Source organism: Myotis daubentonii, chromosome 18, assembly GCF_963259705.1.
Source record: "Myotis daubentonii chromosome 18, mMyoDau2.1, whole genome shotgun sequence".
Classification (NCBI taxonomy): domain Eukaryota; kingdom Metazoa; phylum Chordata; class Mammalia; order Chiroptera; family Vespertilionidae; genus Myotis; species Myotis daubentonii.
Window position 1 is genome coordinate 6,927,244 of NC_081857.1, and position 20,171 is coordinate 6,947,414.

The following is a 20,171-nucleotide window of genomic DNA, read 5'->3' on the forward strand; positions in this document are numbered from 1 at the left end:
TCTCTTATAATCTTCCATTAACAATTTTTTTCTTAATATCGAGTTTTTTATTTTTCAGATAAATTCAGTGTAGGTGCATCTTAGATAAATAAATAATATTTTACATAACAAGTTATCTTAAAGACCATAATTGGTCTTTAAGATAACTTGTTATGGTAATCCTTAAAGACATGGATTGACGAGAGAGAGGAAGAGCAGTTTCTATGCCTCTGCCTTAACTCTCCCTGCCTTCCTAGATCCGACCAGTGTTTTGGTTTCATCCACATACGCTTGTGAATCTTTGTTCACAGTGATGAATTTTGTTAAGTCTCATAATAGAAGTAGCCTGACGGATGAAAGTAGTAGCTTGTGCATATCTCTAAAGGTCACGAAATATAAACCTGATGTAAAATCTCTGTCAGTGATGCAGCAGCAAAAGTCCCACTGATAATATCAAACAGAGTCATAAAGTTTTCTGTCGCACTATCAGTGTACATGTATACATTAAAAAACAAATGTATTTTTCATCATCATATACTGTGTTTTTGTCGCTCGAATGAATTTTATTATTTCTTCAAGGTTCTTCACATACGTACACCTTAAGAGATATCAAGTAGGCGTAACATGTTCTCAAAAAATTAGGGTTGGCATGCAAAAGAATTTTGAGTCAGAGATTTTGCTGGTTTTGGCACGCACTCACAAAAAGGTTGCCCACCCCTGATCTATAACATTGTTCATTAGATTACCTCGTAATTAGATTATTATGGCAATTAAATGAGTTAACACATGTAAATGGTTAGAATAGCATCTGGCATATAGTAAATGCTCGATTTGTTCATTTTTACATTTCAGGACACCCAATGGCAACCCCGTATTTTTCATAATTCCAGCAATGGAAAAATGAGAATAGTCTCCGCACAGTAATGATTCCTTCTTATTGGACGTGCTCAGAAATTCACTGAGGGTGACGGTCACAGTCATTGCAGAGGAAATTCGTCCTCCAGAGCGGAAGTAGATTTGCCATCTCTCAACCCCTTGGGCATAAGAGGAAGGAGGCCAAGCCTGCGGGGTCGGTTTGCCGGTGATGCAATAAATCCCACCCACCGCCAGGGGGCAGCAGAGTCCGGCCCCGGGTGGCTTCATCCCCAGAAAATAATTCTTAATTCCTTCCAGGGTTTTCTTCTTGGCTGTTCACGTGGCTTCCAATCTCCTGCCGTAATCCCGCCCATTATTGACTATCCCACCAATCAACAAGGGGCCAGGGTCGGGTCCCGCTGGGGCCGGGGCCGGATAGGTGCTCCTCCAGGTCATTCAGACCGAGGCACCGCCCCCGTGCGACCGGGCCAGTCCCGGCTGCAGAGCGGGATGTCGTCGGGGCGTGCCCCCGGGACTGCGGGGTCCTCGGAGGCGCCGGCGCCGGGTAGGTGGGGGTGACCCGGCCTGGGCGGGCGACCGGAGCAGTGGGCGGAGGTACAGGCCGCCCCTCCCGCTAACCCGCGGTCCTGGGCCCTCCCTCAGTCGTGGGCGTGCAGCCCCCCAACTTCTCGTGGGTGATTCCGGGCCGGCTGGCGGGGCTGGCGCTGCCCCGGCTCCCCGCCCACTACCAGTTCCTGCTGGACCAGGGCGTGCGGCACCTGGTGTCCCTGACCGAGCGCGGGCCCCCGCACGGGGACAGCTGCCCCGGCCTCACGCTGCACCGGCTGCGCATCCCGGACTTCTATCCGCCCGCCCCGGAGCAGGTCGACCGCTTCGTGCAGATCGTGGACGAGGCGAACGACCAGGGAGAGGTCAGCGGGCGGTCAAACCGGGGGAAGGGCCCTGGGAGGGGTCAGCGGGGACACTCGGAGCTGGGGGACCTGGGGGAGCAGGGGGAGCTGGGGGAGCAGGGGGAGCTGGGGGAGCTGGGGGAGCAGGGTCGGGGACCCAGGGCCGGGAGGGAGACGGGAAAGACCCGGAGCCTGGAGGCTTCGTGTTAAACTGAAACGGGAAACCCAGGGGAGGGCGGGGCGGTGAGCGGGAGGAGGAGGGCCCAGCCCGGTGAGCCCGCTGGCGGAGAGCAAAAACCGGTTGCAGTTGAGGGCTGGGGAGGAGAAAGGGTTGGACAGACACGGGACAGGTGGAGGCCGAAGCCAGAGGCTCTTGAACAGTCTTCCACAGCAGGGCTCCGTCCAAATACAATGGAGCCATGTGTACTCTTCAAGTTTCTAGCAGTCACAAAGGGAACAGGGGAAATTCATTTTGATAATATAATTTAGCCCGGTGGGTCAGAAATACTGTTGCAACATATAATCAGTATAAAGTACATCCTTAGTGAGGTGTTTACGTTGTTGTTTGCACTGCATCTTCACAACCTGGTTGCATTTTACATCGCGTCTCCATCTGGGCCAGCAGCACGGCAGGTCCTCGTAGCCACCCGTGGCCAGTGCCTTCTACACTGGAGAGGCAGGGAGATGGTGGTGGGGAGGCAGACCAGGAGCCCAGCCCTTCACCCAGCCACTCCGCTGGTGATTGGTGGCCTCCCAGCCTCAGGTACCTACGGGGCTGCCGCCCTCCAGACTTCAGTGCCACTTCCCGCCCCTGTGAGGTGTGCAGGATCCTGGGCCTGGCCCAGAAGCAGCAGCTGGAGGGCGAGAGAGACAGGCCTAAGTGAGGGCCAGGAGAGTGTGGGGAGGGCGGCACAGGCTCCACCCCACCAAGCTCCCCCTTCACAGGCTGTGGGAGTGCACTGTGCCCTGGGCTTTGGCCGCACGGGCACCATGCTGGCCTGTTACCTGGTCAAGGAGCAGGGCCTGGCTGCTGGAGACGCCATCGCTGAAATCCGGCGGCTTCGACCCGGCTCCATCGAGACATACGAGCAGGAGAAAGCGGTCTTCCAGTTCTACCAGCGAACTAAATAGGGGCCCCAGCGCCCTTCTTCCAGGCCCGCTGCCTGACCGGGGCGTCCAAGGGGCCAGCGCTGTGGGAGTGGACTGAAGCCTCCAGCTCCCAGCCGGCTCACGAGATCGACGTCACCCTTCCTGCTGGCAGGTTCTGATTGGAGGGATGTCTGGAGCTGCGTTGATGTGGGGGTCCCTCTTCTGCTTCCTTGAATAAATAACTTGTAAGAACCAGCTCCTGTTGCCCAGCGCTTTACAGTTTACGTAGCACTTCTACACGTCAACTTAGCTTGAGCCTCACCGTAGCCCTAGGATGTCGGAAAGGCACTGCGGAGGAGGTGGCTAAAGCTCAGAGAGTTTCAAGGTTGCACTTCTAGAAAGTGGGAGGATGGGCCAGGACTACAACACACATCCTCAGCCTCTTAAAGATGCTGAAACTCTATGTATCTATCATCTGATAGGTCTTCTGGAGAGCTGGTCAGTGAGAAGGGCACAAAGCCCAGGGTCCCCGATGCTCACAGGCCGGGGGGCCCCACGTGGACCCAGCCCCTCTGTCAGCCCACGTCCCCCATGTGTGTCATTCCCTTGACCCTCTCAGGACAGAGAAGGCTGGATGTTGTGCTCACCTCCCAAGGGCTGTGGGCCTCTCACCAGCCTCAGGGTGCCCAGCTCACATGCTTCTCATCAAAATTTCCTCCATCCTTACCTGCCCTGCCCCAATAGCATGGCTCGTTCTGTTTCTTAATGCAACCCAGAGTATCTTCCAAAGGTGTGTGTGTGTGTGTGTGTGTGTGTGTGTGTGTGTGTGTGTGTGAGAGAGAGAGAGAGAGAGAGAGAGAGAGCACATGAAGGCAGGAGGGGTGTGATCGGCCCGCTCCTGTATTCCTTCCCTCCATTTACCAGGATGTGAAGACAGGTAGGAGGCTTGAAGCTTCACCCTACGTTCATGTCTCTGCTCTGATCCTGACCCGCTGAGGTGGTACAACACTCTCTGTCCTCGGTCCCAACCTGGCCCCACCCTCCCCATGTCTTCTGCTCGCAGGAGAGGGATATCCGCCCTGCCCTTCCTCCTGAGGCCCCTTCAAAGGGGACAGAAGAATCTCTAACCCACAAGACCCTCTATGCAGCCTCCATCCCCATAAGGTAAGCGGTCTCCTCGGCCTCCAGCGTTCCTCGGGGAAATAAGCGTAATGACGTGCTTAAGGAAATAGCCTTTAAATAAGAGTTGGCTTGGAATGAGAAACTGTCCTTATCCTTCCATCTGCTTTGGGAGGTTAGTCTGAGATTCCCTTTGGGCTCATTCCCACTCCCAGAGTTTCTGCCCTTCGCTCACCCCCTCTTCCGTGTAAGGCCACCAGTGAGGCATTACAGACCAGCCATGACCCGCCCCCATTCTGCCCCTCTGAGAGGACAGGTGTGAGGAACAAGCGCCTCCATAGACAAGGAGCCTTCGCATTGCATCAGACCAGGACTTCGCCAGGTCAGCGCTGCTGGTGTTTGCGGCTGGACACTTTGTTGTGGGGGGTCTCCTGTGCGCTATAGGGGGTTCCAACATCCCTGGCCTCTACCCACCAGATGCCAGCGGAATGCCACCTCCAAAAAAGTGGCAGCAAATATGTCTCCAGAAATGGCCAAATGTCCCTGGCGGACAAAAGCAGCCGCATGTGAGAGCCGCTGCATCTGATCAGCAAGACCACGTGCAGCCATAGGCTTCTGTTTGCTATGGGAGCAGAGGTGGGAACACACTCAGAATTTCTCCTGTGGACACACACATCTTGACAGGGGAGAAGGGGCCAAATTAAACACCCTCAAACACCATCCCCTTTTTTCAGGCTGGGTTCCCAGCACTGCTTCCTATATGTCACAGTGCTGTATTCGCAATGAGTTGTTGGTGGGCATGGCTGCAGTAACACTGACTCCCACCCCCATGTTTTTAAAGTTTTATTCATGCTTATTCTCTGGCATGTGGTCCAAATTCCCTGCTAAAGGGAGTCTTTTGTGTGTGAGAAACATCCCTGCCCTCGCCAGTTTGGCCTAGTGGATAGAGTGTCTCTGCCTGTGGACTGAAGGATCCCAAGTTCAATTCTGGTCGGGCATATGCCCAGTTGTGGCTCGATCCCCAGCAGGGGACATGCAGGAGGCAGCCAATCAATGATTCTCATCATTGATGCTTCTCTCTCTCTCCCTCTCCCTTCCTCTCTGAAATCAATAAAAATACATTTAAAAATACAAAACAGCCTGTCTGTATCTTGTCACTCTATAAGAAGGAAGCCAGTGTAGTCTCATGGGATTGTTTTGTGACAAACCAATGTCAGTTACCACTAATGCACTTCACACTTTGTTGTGACTGCATTTGCTTACTGATCCTATCTAATAAAGAGGGAATATGCTAATTGACTGCCCCGCCCTCAAAGATGGCGGCGCCCACAGCCAATAAGGAGGGAATATGCTAATTGACTGTCACACCCTCAAAGATGGCGGCACCCAGTCCCCTCAGCCCCGCAGCTGCCCAGGGCCGGCCCAAGGGACGACCAAATGACTGAACAGCAGGCTGCGTGGGGTGACTAGGCTGGCAGTGGCACCGTGAGGGGCGACCAGGCTGGCAGCAAGGGCAGTTGGGGGTGACCAGGCCAGCAGGGGGGGCAGTTGGGGGCAATTAGGCTGGTAGGGGGGGGTAGTGAGGGATGACTAGGCCAGTGGGGGGGGGCAGTTGGGGGTGACTAGGCTGGCGGGGGCGCAGTTAGGGGTGACCAGGCCAGCAAGAGAGGACAGTTAGGAGTGACTAGGCCGGCAGGGAGGGGGCAGTTGGGGGCAGCCTGGCCAGCAGCAGAGAGCAGTTAGGGGTGACCAGGCTGGCGGGGTGGGGCAGTTAGGGGCAATCAGGCCAGCACACAGAGGCAGTGAGGGGCAATCAGGCCAGTGGTGGGGGAGGGGTGGCAGTTAGGGGTGACCAGGCAGGCAGGCAGGTGAGCGATTAGGAGCCAGCGGTCCAGGATTGTGAGGGGGATGTCTGACTGCTGGTCTAGACCAGCAGTCAGACATCCCCTGAGGGGGCCTGGATTGGAGAGAGTGCAGGCTGGGCTGAGGGGACCCTCCCCCCCCCCCACCATCCATGAATTTCATGCATTGGGCCTCTAGTATGATTATAATTGTCATATTTATGAAGCATCACCGTAGAGCAGGTGTTTGCATACATTGGGTTATATCATTTTATCCACTCAACCATTTTGAAAATCAGGCACTTTTTTCTTTTTTATAGATGAGGGCACTGAGGCTTAGAGAGATGGCAGACTTGCCCAGTGCCTTGCACTTGTGCGAAGGAGCTGGCAGCAAACCCAAGTGGTAGCTCCACACTCTGCTCCTTCGATCAGACACCTGCCTGCCAAGACCTGCCCCTGGTCCCAGTTACACGGGGAAGTCCACCTTCATGCTCAAAGCTTAGCTTCATCAAGCTGACTCTCAGGCCACTTCTGTTATGGCCACTATTGTCTGACTCAGAGCAAGTGGCTATCCTTACGTGGCAGGACAGGCTTAAGCACGTGTGCTGGCCTTGAGCCCTCAAAATATCATTTTATGTCTCATGATTTATTAAAAACTCTAAATCCGTCTGGTTTTGTTGTTGCCCTTAATGCATGGCAGGCACTATCCCCAGTACTTTATAGACATCATCTCTTTTAGTCTTCAAAAGAAGCCTAAGAATAGATCTTCTTATAATGACCAGATGAGCGAGCTGGGGCCCAGAGAGTTTAAGAAACACGCCCAGAGTCACATAGCTAGAACAGGATTCAAACCTGAGTTTGTCTGACTATAAACTGCCTTCCCTCTTAGGAGCAGAGAGAAAAGACTTTGTTGTAATTGGAAAATATATAACAGCATCTTGTGTTCCCTGGAATCACAGCTCTGGGCTTGCAAGCTGTCAGGAGAGCCCCGTGATTGCCTGGCTCCCCTCCATCCACCCCCACTTTCCCCCCAGCCCCCCAACAGGGACGCTCGACTCGCAGTGTTGGGCTGCGGCGGCCATCAACCCGAATAGGCCTCTGCCTCCAGCTTCCTGCACCATCTAAAACATAGTCCCCTGTTGATTTTAAAATGAGTTACATAAGCACTCCTTCCATTACTTTAAAATTTTCTCTGGCTATTACGGATCCAAGGCATACTCCTGAGAAGGCCGCGTGTTTGTCCAAGCAAGCGGAAATCTAAGAGACGCTTTGGTGCACGTCCATGCCTGCAGTTGATGACTTATTTTCAACGTTGATAACTCCGTCCTTTCTGGCAATAAATTGCTTCAACCGCTCTCTCGCCCTGCTTTTTCCTTTACTCATTCTGTTGCCATGGACATTTGATAATGAAAGAAATTGCTGAGGACACCTCTGAGTTTTCACTATGTCTATGGCAAACAGTTCTGGGGCTGTTTTCTCCTGGCTTTTATAGTAAACACAACACTGTTTCTTCACCAGCATATATGGAGTAGCAACTCTGTTCCATACCCAAGGTGGGCCATACCCAGGTGGCCCTGCTCACCTGCGTGGGTTTTATGTGTCCTTGGGCTCCTCCGAACACACCCCAAGGAAACGTACTGATCTGCATGTTTTCTATAGGTGCCCTTTGTGAGATCTAGTTGGGGCTGGGTGCAGCCTAGGGCCATGAAATAGAATGAATAAAGTGACCACACTGGGACCAAGCCCACAGGCAGAACTAAGCCATCCTTGACCATGGCCTATAAGGCCCGGAGGAACCTTTCCCTTCCTCCAGCTCCTCCCTCGCCTCATGCTCTCCCCTCCCCCATCGCCTTCGTTCTCTCGGCTCTACCTGTGTTGAGGTCTCCAAGACCACCCTCGGGTTTGATGATTTGCTAGAAAAACCCACAGAAAAGCTGTTCTACTCTCACTGATGGTTTATTGCAGTGAAAGGTTACACGTTAGAATCAGCAAAGGAGAAAGGCTCACGGGGCAGAGAGAGTCCGGGAGGAGCGGGCAGAGCGTCCAGGGGAGCTGACGGACAGCGCTTCGTTCTCCCGGCAGCAGGGTGTGACCGCGCTTAAGAAACATGGCCAACCAGGGAAGCTCTCCCAGGCCTTGGTGTCCAGGGCTTCTGCTGGGGCCACATAGGATGCAGCACCTGCACGGCTGACCTTAGCTAGCCAGTCTCCATGGAGGTCAGACTGAGAGAGCAGGGCCCCAGCTACCTGTGCACACCAAGTAGGCATTCACCACAACACGCTGTTAGCACAGACGACTGGCCTGGCCCACGCTCTCAGTACAAAGACCCTCCTGTGAGGCAGGATATTCTGAGAGCTCAGGAGCTGGTCAGGAGACAGTCCCAAAGGCCTTCGGAACTTGGCAGGCCCAGGCAGCCTTTCCAGCACACGGCCAAATGCTCATGCTGTCCCCACTTAGGAGTCCGGCACACGTGATCTCAACTCATTGCCTAGCTCCCAACTCCTACCCCCCAGAGGTGTCAGTTTAACATTATTTCCTGGGAGAAAGGTCTCCCACCACCCCACCTACACATATTCCCAAAGCATCTGTCATTCTACTATCTGGTTCTTTGCTCACCTATAATGATCTGTTTAGTTGCTTAATGTCTCTCTTTCCTCCTAGAGTCTTAAGGACCGGGCCCATGCAGGTGGCACCCCACACAATGTCTGGCACATGGGTGCTCCATAAATATTTGGCAACTGACATGTGACATGCTGTCACCTGGCTGGGTATCTGTACATGGATGCAGAAATGGGAAGAAAAGAATAAACGTAGTGGGGGAGACATGACACCATGCACACCTCGAAGTCTGCATGCAAAGATGGGTACATACAGTTAGAAAAGATGCAATACATAAATACTCAGGCAATGCCGGGGTGATTAAAGAGAAATGAGGAGTGTGTCTGGTACAATTCCAAAAGTTGAACTCTAGATGGGATGTGGAGGGTGTGCTCAGATAGCCTAAAGCAGTGGTTCTCAACCTTCTGGCCCTTTAAATACAGTTCCTCATGTTGTGACCCAACCATAAAATTATTTTCGTTGCTACTTCATAACTGTAATGTTGCTACTGTTATGAATTGTAATGTAAATATTTGATATGCAGGATGGTCTTAGGCGACCCCTGTGAAAGGGTCGTTCGACCACCAAAGGGGTCGCGACCCACAGGTTGAGAACCGCTGGTAAGGGATTAAAAAAAAATGTTGGATGTGATTAAAATTACTAATATTATGTACTAGGTGCAGAGTCCACAGAGAGGGGCTTGGAAAGAGAGGTGGGCAAGATGAATGGGGGGCAGTGAGGGGAAGAGGAAGATATAAAGAGCGTGCGTGCGTGCAGGATGATGGGGCAAATATGTCATCCGGTGGGAACAGAAAACACAGTGAGATAAGCTGGTGAAAGGGCAGCAGAGACTCAGACTAGGTTAGGATCATATCCGATCAACAGGGTGGCGTTCACAGGCTCTGTGCAGAGGGCATGCCATGAGGCACCATTTTGGTTTGCTTCGTTTTGTTTTGTTTGCCCGTTTTTCTTAACGTACCTCTGGCAGAATGGCCCCATGACCTAGCAGCAGTCTGGCACTTCATGGTGTAATGCTGCCTAAAAGAGCAGGTCTCATCGCTGCTGGTTGGGAGACCTTCCAGAAGACGAAAGCTAAGAGACCCTGCTCTCCCTGCTTGCTGGAAGTCAGTGGCTTTAATGCTTTGCCGAGGACAGTAAAGGGGTCAAGTCGGACTGCTCGCCCTCTGGACTTGCAGGTTATGACTTTTTCATGCTTTTGACGTGGGAAAGGGTCTCAGGTGAGTGCCACCCGCATGCGCTGGAACTGTGTCCTCCAAAGGCAGCCAGCACTCCTCCTGCATCCCCGCTGCTCCGGCTGAATCACATTTGAAATCGTGGGCTGTTGCCATAGCCCAGTTGACCCGGTTCATAGGCCTGCAGGGGCGGTGACCCCTGGTGCTGGGTTCAGTCCAGAATCTTGGTATTTCTCCCTATTTTCCCCAAACCGAGGGGTGCCCTGTGGTTGCAAACCGTCCACTTCAGTTGCACTCCCATTCCCCACACCTCTCTCCCATGATGTCTGTCTTCTTACCTTTAAACTTGTCTTCTTTTCTCCAAATAGTCATCAATGTGTCAAGTACAGAGGAGCCAAACAAACCAGACATATGTTCTGTAAGTAAAGGGCGTGTGGTGTGTGCCAAGGAGGGGCAGTGCCAGGGATGCCAAAGACAGCTCCCACCATGAGAGCATGCACGATCCCCATCGGAGTTGAGGCAGCTGCAAATGCCAGAGCACCCTGAACCCCAAGACTCTCCTGACTGGCACTGTCCACTGGAGACCCCCAACATGCCCACATGGGCACCAGGGAGCCCTCTCCTGCTCCTCACAGGAGCCTTCAGAGCTCAAGGTGAGGCTGGGCAGGGAGGGTGGCCCTGCGTCCCCACACTTTGCCTCAGTCCTGAGGGCACTGGATCTGGCCTGGCACGTGTCCCCTTTAGGAGGGGAAGGAGGCCGGGAATGCGTGGAGAGCTCCAGGCCCGCACAGGAGTCAGGCTGCACCCCGGCCAGCTCGAGAGTGACCCTCCACCCACCCCAACCCACTTCTGCTCATCTGATAACCGGAACCCACAAACCACAAAGGAAGTCAATGGGGTGGGGACAAAAAGGAACTAGGGAAATGGGAAGTAAAGCAACGATAAGAATAAGATACGACTGTATATTCATCAGGTTGGACATACACAGGGAAGTTGGTGAAAAAAACAGGGAGAACTTCCAGGGTAACTAGAATGTTGCTTTTTTTTTTCTAGAATAAACACCTTTATTACATGAGCTAAGATAGGCGGGAAGAGGATTTATGTGCCTTTTCAGGACTTGATGCTCTCGGCTAGGGCTCCAGCTCCTTGCCCTCCGGCACACAGCTGTCCGTCTGCTTGGCCACACTGGCCTGGTGCTGGGGTGATGCGCGCGAGCATCGCTGGAACTGCTCCTCTGGGACACTGCTGATCGTGGCGTTGTTTCCTTTCATCATATTTCTTCTGAATTTTCTTGTATTGTTTTGTTTGTTTTTATTGATTTCAGAGAGGAAGGAAGAGAGAGAGAGAGACATAGAAACATCAATGATGAGAGAGGCTCATGGATCAGCTGCCTCCTGCAGGCCCCACATTGGGGATCAAGCTCCCAACCTGGGCATGTGGCCTTGACCGGAATAAAACCGTGACCTCCTGGTTCATAGGCCGGCACTCCACCTCTGAGCCATGCCAGCCAGGCTCTTGGATTATTTTTTGTTTAAAGTCTCTTCCTCCTCAGCAGTCAGCTTGGCCCCCTTCTTGCGGCCCAGGTGCAGTGCCTAGTGGACTCCAGCGCTGTCGGTACCGTGCGCTGTCCGTGACCATGAGGCAGTTCTTTGCTAGGGCCTCTGCATGGACCAGTTTGTTGTTGGATGCACTGTAGACAATGTCAATAATCTTTGTTTTGCACGTACAGCACTCTGAGTCCAGAGAAGTTGTCCAGGTCCAGCCTCAAGACTGGGCACTTGCCTCCCCACACGCAGACGTGTATGTGGTGCAAGCCCATCTTAGTGTTGGCAGCAGGCGTCTGGGCTCATAGTGATACGGCTGTCACTTGCCCCTGGTTTCATGGCTTGATGTTGGCTGGAAGGAGTGTATGTTTTATTTCTTAAAAAGAAAACATCTGAAGCAAATATATATGTTAAAATGTTACCATTGTATATTCTGATGCTAAGCATACGGATGTTTGTTTTACCAAGCTGGGTCCTTTTTAGTCCTTAGTTCAGGATGAGCAAGTTGTTGTCTTGTATTGCTTTCAAATTTTAAAAAGAGTTGGGTGAGAGGCGGAGTAAGACCACATGTCCCAGTGACCCAGGGGAAGGACCCTGCCCTAAACACATCTCTGGGATCCAGTCTCAACAATGACTACCTGCCCGGCCAGTGGACCTCAAGCAAGGAGATAGGTGCCCAGGAGGTGTATACAAAGGGTCCTTGCAGCAGCGTTTTAATGGTCAAAAATCGAAATTGGGACCATTATCTATCACTATGAGGACAAATAAAGTGAGTCTATGTATCCAGTGAAATACTAAGCCACCGTGGAAATGAGTCATAGCCACATGTGTTAGTATGGATTCAACTCACAAACTGTGCTGAGGAGCAGGATGAATTGCAGAATCCTCCCACAATAAAATTCCATTTACATAAAATTTAAATATGTCAACCTCATTCATTTCCAGCCTCTAGGCAAGGATGTCCTATCTGAACCACAATGGAAAAAATGTGAACATGCTACATAGGATGATACATGCAAGACAGAAAGTAATTATATGTATAAAATCAAAAGTAAGGAAACAGAGATGGGGGTGGAGTTGTGACTCAGAGGAATGCCATGGATTAAGTGGCAGGTCCTCCAAGATATTGTCCAAAGACAATCTCCCAGTGCCACTGAGGAAGGAAGAAAGGTACTGAATTATGTGGATCCTAGACTAACTCAGAGTTTTAGGATATTCACCCTAAAATCCATTAATTTACAAATAAGAACATGGGAGGGTGAGAGGGCCTCGAGGAAGGCGGATGAGAATACAGTTCAGCAGCCACCCCAGTACCAGAGGCCTCAGCTTCCTCTCGGGCTCCTCCCGCACACACTTGTTGAGCACATACGCTGTGCCGGGCACTGAAGGTTCCGCAAAGAACAGGACAAGCATGGCCGCGCCCTCAGGAAGCTTGAAATTCTGTGTGGGAATTAATGCCCGATGCATGTGCGAGGTGTTAAGACAGGATGTGTGTCCCCTGACCAAGCCCGGTGGAAGAGAGTGGCCACATACAACTGAATATAACGCACGTGGACACAGGTGCACACGCATACACGATGCCTGTTATGAAAAGGGGTCTTATTAATGGGAACATTTTGTTTGGATAATTTGCACTTTGGGGCGAATCAGAATCATGGAAGCAAGATCTCTGATTGCAGAGGGTGCTGCTGACGAACACAGGAAACACCAGAGAGGACCAGGTCGGAGGCAGGCAGAGGCTGGGTTCAGTCTTGACACATTAAGTTGAGGGCGCCTTGGAGACACCCACACGAGCTCTCAGGTGAGCAGTTTCCTACCTGAAACACCCGGTATGGTCTGTGCTGGAAAGGCAACTTTAAACCATGGGTGCAGATGAGATTATTTAGGGAGAGACTGTAGAGTGAGTGAAAAGAGGAAAGGGCCTGGGATCAGGGACTAAAGAACTTCAAAGCCACTAGAGCAGCGGTTCTCAACCTGTGGGTCGTGACCCCTTTGGCGATCAAATGACCCTTCACTGGGGTCGCCTAAGACCATCCTGCATATCAGATATTTACATGACGATTCATAACAGTAGCAACATTACAGTTATGAAGTAGCCACGAAAATAATTTTATGGTTGGGTCACAACATGAGGAACTGTATTTAAAGGGCCAGAAGGTTGAGAACCACCGCACTAGAGGAAGGCAGCTGAATGGCAGAGAGCAGGAAGGAGAACCAGGAGAGGTGTCCTAGGCAGGGGGTTTAAGGAAGTGAGGAGGAATCCGCAGTAACAATGTAGGCATCCATCAAACAGAATGAGGGCCAAACCTGTCCATGGGGTAAATATGCTGGAGACGGGCGTGAAGGAGGCTAAAGCCAAATTGGAATGGGTTGAGGAACGGGTGAGGGGGGGCAGATGGAGACAGGGAGCCAGGGAATGAACATTGGTGCTTCCAAACCCTTTCACTTGGTGGCTCATGTAGAAAATTATGTTGAAATGGAACATTGTATTAGAGCAAGGCTGCTTCCAGCTTCCAGTGTGGCCCCAACCAGCTGCCCCAAGGGCTAAGATCAATATCTTACAATACTTGTAACCATTCGAGGCACAACAGTGAGTCTCAGAACACCAACTGGTGATGGCCACCAGAGGCCGCTCTCAAGTAGCTCGTCTGTGAATGGGGCTCACAGCGGGGTGTGGAGTCCAGAGCAGGGTTGCTGGCAGGGTTTGGTTTGGTTTTCAGATGGAGACTAGAGCATCTTTCAGAATCATCTGTGAGAAAGACCCAGTTGAAAAGGTTAGGATAGCACTGGTAGTACTATCAGGCTCCTAAGAAGATATAAGGGTAGAATCCATTTCAGGTGGAGGGGTGAGTATACAAGAGACTGTGTGTGCAAAAGAAAAAGAAGTGTAATCCTTCCCATGATACTAGAAATCAGATGTCGTTATTACGTCACAAATTTAAAGCCTGAGGCTAGTGAGATTAAGCCACTGCCCCTGGCCCTCCAACTAGGAAGCAGTGAACTGGGATTTGAATCCAGATCTTTCTGACTCCAGAACTCCTAACATTATACTTGGGTGTATCTTGGAGCTCAGATGGTGCCAGGCCTGGAGACACAAAGATTAATTAGATTTGGCCTTGCCTTTGAGGAGATCACAGGCTAGAAGTAGAAAAAAAAAACACAACAAAACATACAATAGACTAGAGCAGGGGTCCTCAAACTTTTTAAACAGGGGGCCAGTTCACTGTCCCTCAGACCGTTGGAGGGCCAGACGATAGTTTAAAAAAAAATCTATGAACAAATTCCTATGCACACTGCACATATCTTATTTTGAAGTAAAAAAACAAAACGGGAACAAATACAATGTTTGTATTTGCATGTGGCCCGCGGGCCGTAGTTTGAGGACCCCTGGACTAGAGTGTGATAAAATAGAATAATGGAGGCATGAAAAAATATTTTAAGAAGTGCAAAGACTATATTGAGTGGATGCCCCCCTCTTCCTGGAGGCAGGGAGGGATGGGCATCCAGAAAGAGTTTGAAAAAAAAAAAAAAGCTGGCTGGATTGATGGGTTGGTAGGGAAATGGAAAATGACATTTCAGTACATACGAAGAGTACCTCCTTAGGGCAATTGTTGTCCATTAGCCACAAGGGGTCGCGCCAGCTCTTTCAAGCTCCCTCCAGTTGTTTTCTAGAGAGAAAGGAGAGGGAAAGAGGACATGAACAGATACCCCACAGCATTTCCTGCACCCGCAGGCAAGGCCCGCAACTTCATTCCCAGTCTGGCTCCAGGTCCTCTGGCTCCTGGTCTTTTCAGCTTCTGTCCTAAGTTCTAAGTTTTTGATCGGTTTCCCAGTTTGTTCTTTCCTTTGGACTTAATCCAGAGAAATGGTCTCAGGTCTTTCCTGGAGCCCCCAGTCCCATCTAGGGAGGTGACTCCAATCCCAGCAGGCCTTACGGTTGAGAACTGTGCACAGATCACTTCCCCTCTCTGGGAGATCCTGGGAAAAGCTGAGGTTGGGAGGAAGGCTCTGGTGGCTCAGGGTTCCCGACTCTTCCTCAACCACAGCTACGGTTCATCAAGCACTTTCTACTCGCCCAGCATTGTCAACGCCTGCAATACCCAATAAGGCAGCCACTTGTCACATTAGCTATTTAAAGTAAGTACAATGAACAACAATGAACATTTTAGTTCCTCCATCTCACTAGCTGATTCAAGTGCTTGATAGCTCCATGTGGCTAGTAGCGACTGGACAGCCCAGAGAACATTTCATCATCACAGAAAGTTCTACTAGCATGTTTTTATCTCATTTACTTTTATAACAACCGTCTGATGCAGGTGTAATCATTAATCCACATTAGAGATAAGGGCCTCAGGTGCAGAGAGGTTGGGAACTTAGCCAAACTCTCAGCAGATTAGTGTCCAGAGTGAGGGCTCAAGCTCAGGTGGGTGGCTCTGGAGCCCGCCATTCTGTCTATGCCGGGTGTTGCCCCATAACCCCAGCTACTCGGCTCTCTCTTCTTACCTCTCAGCAGTGGGACTGATTCTTCCCATCCCAACAGCCATTGTCCCTCACAGCTCCTCCCCTGCAGCTGACCTGAATGATGAGGGCACCTGGGCGTCCAGTCCCCTCTGGAAGAACATCCCCTCTATTGCCCTCCCCACTTCCTGTCAGGCCTGTTTTATTTAGAGCATTAGCATTAAGGGGTTTTGATCCCTCTCCTAACACATCCCTGTTAGGTTCACCGAAGGAGGTACACTCGAGGCCCAAAGGGTAAAGAATTATAAATTTACTAGGTCATCTGGGAACCAGATGGGCCGAGCCCCAAAATGGCGCCAGCACCCAGGGACAGGGAGTCAGAGATTTTAAAGGATTCTAGATGGGCTTTGTTGGTGGGGAAATTCTCTGGGCAGGTCCGGATCCTGGGTAAGTCTGGAAGGGAAAGTTACTGGTTTTAGGAATGTGGTCTAAGCCTGTGGTCGGCAAACTGCGGCTCGAGAGCCACATGCGGCTCTTTGGCCCCTTGAGTGTGGCTCTTCCTAAGCCTTAGGAGTACCCTAATTAAGTTAATAACTATGTACCTACCTATATCGTTTAAGTTTAAAAAATTTGGCTCTCAAAAGAAATTGCAATCGTTGTACTGTTGATATTTGGCTCTGTGGACTAATGAGTTTGCCGACCACTGGTCTAAGCGAAAGGGAATGCCGTTTGCAAAATGATCTAAAAGTCAGTTTCTCAGGGGAGTGGGGTATCGATTAGATGATTCAATTACTTTATCAGACCTAACATTCCAGTCTTTTTGTTTTATGGAATAGGGACAGAGGTCATTTCTTCCATAGTTATTTCCTGCTGAGAAGGGACATCGAGATCATAAGGGGATGGACTTTGATTGTAGTTGGCTGGAACGCTGTATCGATTTCTCATGGTTGGAGTGAGGGGTTGCAGCAGCATGATTCCCTGAGAGGCTGGTTGGTGAAGGCTTGCAAGCAGTCCTGTGGAGTGATTTTGGGGGGAAAGCTGGTTCTGAGGCCATCACAGAGTCACTTGTCTGGGCCTGGAGCTAAAATACCATTGAGGCCTCGATGTTATCCTTAGGGAGGAAAAAACAGGGGTCTCAGCTGCCTGACTACTGATATGAAAGGGGAGGATAGGTTACCCTGGGGGCGAGGTTCCCAGTTTTGCGGCTTGCTAGTATTATTGCGGCAAAAGCTAGAATGACAAGAATTTTGACAAACGATCTCATGGAAGGAAAGAGACATTAGTTTGGAGAGTTGTAGCCAAACATTATAAAGTTTATATTTTTAGGTCCATTGTAGAGTTTTAAATATATATATATTAGAGGCCCAGTGCACGAAATTCGTGTGTGGGAGGGGGGGTGTCCCTCAGCCAGGCCTGCTCTCTCTCACAATCCAGGACCCCTTGGGTAGGGTCCCTAGGCCTGGCCGATGATCAGGGCCTATCGAGGCTTTCCTTCATCCCCCCACACCCTTGCTGCCGGCAGCTGGCCCCACCCATGCCACTGCCACTGCCACTGCTTGCCATCTGTGCAGCGCTGCTCCCCACTACCCTGCCACCAGTCGCCTCCCTCTGCAGGCAGCAGGCGTGGGGTGCTATTGCTTGGCTGGCCTGAGCCTCCCTCTGTGGGGTGATCGCTGGCCGGCCCTGCACACCTGCCACAGCATTGCTAGCCAGTGGCCTGGGCCTCCCTCTGCAGCATGATAGATTGTGGGGTGATCGATTGCAGGGCTCTGCAATCGATCGTCGCACAGAGGGTGGCCTGGGCCTGCGCCTTTGTGGCAATCGCAGAGTCCCCCTTTACCCCCATTGATCACCCTGCTGGCCGGTGGCCTGGGCCTCCCTCTGTGGGGTGATCATGGGGCGATGGCGGCCCCCCGACCAATCACATCACACCCACCTTGGCTGGCCTGGCGCCAGTGGGTGTCATAGTGGGGTCATCCGGAAGGTCGTCCGGATGGTTGTTCTGCTCTTTGATTGTTTTTCATATTATGCTTTTATTATTATAGATGAGTATGTGTATACATATATACATATATACATATGTGTGTGTATATAGATAGATATAGATATAGAGATAGAGATAGAGATAGAGATAGAGATAGAGATAGAGATAGAGATAGAGATAGAGATATAGATATAGATATAGATATAGATATATTAACTGTATACACACACACACACACATATAAAACCCCTGTCCCACATGACTGGGTACAAGAACTAACATTCATGTGTGTTCAACAGCTGCCTATTGAGCACAGACTGTGTTCTCAGCACAGATCCTGGCCATAGGTCATATCTAGCCGTGAGCAAGACAGGCAGAGTCCCTGCTCTCATGGAGCTTACATTCTAGCCTGAACAGACAGGTGATAATAAGTAGGAAATTTAATAAATAATGTAATTTCAAATAGTGATAAGTGCTCTGATGATAATGCAATCAGAGCTGGTGATAGCGACTGGGGAGAATTCTTTTGATTGGGGGTCACAGGAAGACATGTCTATGGAGGTGACATTTGAACCGATGTACAGTAGAGGATCAACCATAAATGTTGAGTGACTAAGTGGCTGGGTGGCTGGGTATCTGGGTGGCTGGGTATCTGGGTGGTTAGGTGACTGGGTGGCTGATGGCTAAATGGCTGAGTAGCTGAGCAGTTAGGTATCTAGTTGCTTAGATGACTGGGTGGCTAAGTGGCTGGATGGTTGGGTATCTGGGTGGTTGGGTGGCTGGTGGTTAGGTGGTTGGATGATTAGGTGCCTAGGGGGCTAGCAATTTGGATGATTAAATGGACATCAGCACCCACTCTAGAGCCTCTTTGTCAGAAAGTTCTTTCTACTATTTAACATAACTTTCTCATTTTGTTCTCTTGAAGTTCCCTATGTTAGGAAAACTGGTTAGTCTTATCTATGCCTCTTCTCTCTCCAAGTGTGTTTCTGGGCCAAAAAAAATGAATGGATGGGGACAAAACAGGATTCCAGGCAGTGAGTCAACCATAAAAGTTGAGTGACTAAGTGACTGGGTCTCCCAGAAACAGGTTTAGAGCAATATCAGACTAGGCCCCTCCCTCAGGAGTCTTAACTAATGCCTAGGAAGAGGAGAAACCCAGGACTCCACTGGTCTCAGGTTGAGGGTAATTCTAGGGTAACTCAAGTCCCAGTAGAGTGGCTCTGGGACTCCATCCTGTTTCCTCAGCAGTCACCCTGGCCTCTGTCTCCTTGCAGTGGTCTGGCCTCTGTCTCCCTGCAGTGGTCTGGCCTCTGTGTCCTCCTTGCAGTGGCCTGGAGCTCCTGTGTTCTCCATTCATCAAAGCCGAGGTCTCCCTTCTCTCCTTTTCATAGTCAGAGAAACAGGTGTGTTGTCTGCAGATCAACCTACTTTCTCCCTCAGCTCCCTGCCCTCCTATCCATCCTGGTCCACTGGCCTCCACAGAGTTTTCTGTCAAGTAAGAAAAGATTCTGACCTATAGTCATTTTGACCTTCAAGGACATGTTCTGTGACGCCAGGGAGGGAGAATGCCAACCAACAATTGGTGCTGCTAGAAAGAGCAGTCATGGACGCCAGGCACCTCAGTCAGTTACCCTTGAGCATCATTACTTCCAGGGTGAGGGGAGTGGAACCTAAAGATCCAAGGAGATCCAGGCAAAGGCGGGTTAGCTGGGCCTCTCCGAGGAGCTGATATGGTAAGTCTCCCTATCTGAGTCCTCATCAATATGCTCGGACCATCATCCTGGCGCCTGAGGCCATCTGGGACCCGTAGTGTCTGGCTTGTCAAAGAAGGACGGCCAGCCTGGGGCTTCCCTGCAGATGATGCAGGGTCCCCAGGGGCTCTTCTCTCATCCCCCTCAGGGTACAAAATGCGTTTTAGGAATGAGGACAGAAATTATAGGGCCCTTCCCATGACTGTAATGGAAATAAAACTTCCTGCAGGGAGTGGAAATAGCAGCGGGCCTGAGGAAGCCTGACAAGGGAAGCAGGAGGCAGGAGCCCAGGCTGTGGCGCTTGCTACACACACCTCCAGCACCACCCTGGAGGCGCAGGAGCTGCCCTGAGGTAGCCAGGGCCTAAGAACCCAACCTCGGGGAGCGAGCATCGGGTCAGGAGGAGTGAGGCAGAGCAATGGGTGGAGAGAATCCAACTTGACCCAAGCTCGGCCTGGTGGTAGAGGGGAGTAGAACAGACAGGGAGACAAGGAGATGGGAGGGACGAAGACCAGACAGAAGCTGCAGAGAATAGGGAAGGGGAGGGGAGGGGAAGGAATAAAGAGAAGAAGAGGAGAGAAGAGGAAAGGGGAGTAAAGGCACTCAAGGTCCCACCCTGTTCTGGCATGAAGGACTGAGGGACAGGGACAGCCGCGGAGTGCTGTCTGGGCCTCCATCCTCCATGGGAGGCCCTTGGCTGGGACAGTGAGAGAAAGGATTGAAGGGTCCTGCAGCTCCAGGGGGACATTGTTCCGGTCTCACAGTCCAGCTGTCCCTCCAGGTTTGGCCAAACCCCGTGTCTGAAGGAGACATCCTGACTGGGACACCAGGGAAGGAAGAACTCAGTCC

General features: G+C 51.2%; 1 protein-coding gene and 1 long non-coding RNA gene across 2 annotated transcripts; both read left to right on the forward strand.

Annotated features, from left to right (window-relative positions):
• Positions 1-1,256: 1,256 nt before the first annotated feature.
• Positions 1,257-3,089, forward strand: DUSP23 (dual specificity phosphatase 23). The gene is made up of 3 exons (XM_059673265.1): positions 1,257-1,399; positions 1,498-1,766; positions 2,691-3,089. Exons 1-3 carry the CDS (start codon positions 1,345-1,347, stop codon positions 2,874-2,876), a joined length of 510 nt encoding a protein of 169 aa, XP_059529248.1. The 5' UTR covers positions 1,257-1,344; the 3' UTR covers positions 2,877-3,089.
• Positions 3,090-3,382: 293 nt separating this feature from the next.
• LOC132220302 (uncharacterized) lies at positions 3,383-6,777 on the forward strand. The gene is made up of 3 exons (XR_009449759.1): positions 3,383-3,998; positions 4,206-4,335; positions 6,115-6,777. It is a non-coding gene; the product is annotated as an uncharacterized LOC132220302 (long non-coding RNA).
• Positions 6,778-20,171: the final 13,394 nt, after the last annotated feature.

Excerpts from the sequence above, each read along its gene's own strand:
- DUSP23 (XM_059673265.1), top strand. The coding sequence starts at position 1,345 with ATGTCGTCGGGGCGTGCCCCCGGGACTGCGGGGTCCTCGGAGGCGCCG. Across the intron at positions 1,400-1,497 it reads CTCGGAGGCGCCGGCGCCGG|TCGTGGGCGTGCAGCCCCCC; the intron begins GTAGGTGGGGGT and ends GCCCTCCCTCAG. Across the intron at positions 1,767-2,690 it reads AGGCGAACGACCAGGGAGAG|GCTGTGGGAGTGCACTGTGC; the intron begins GTCAGCGGGCGG and ends CCCCCTTCACAG.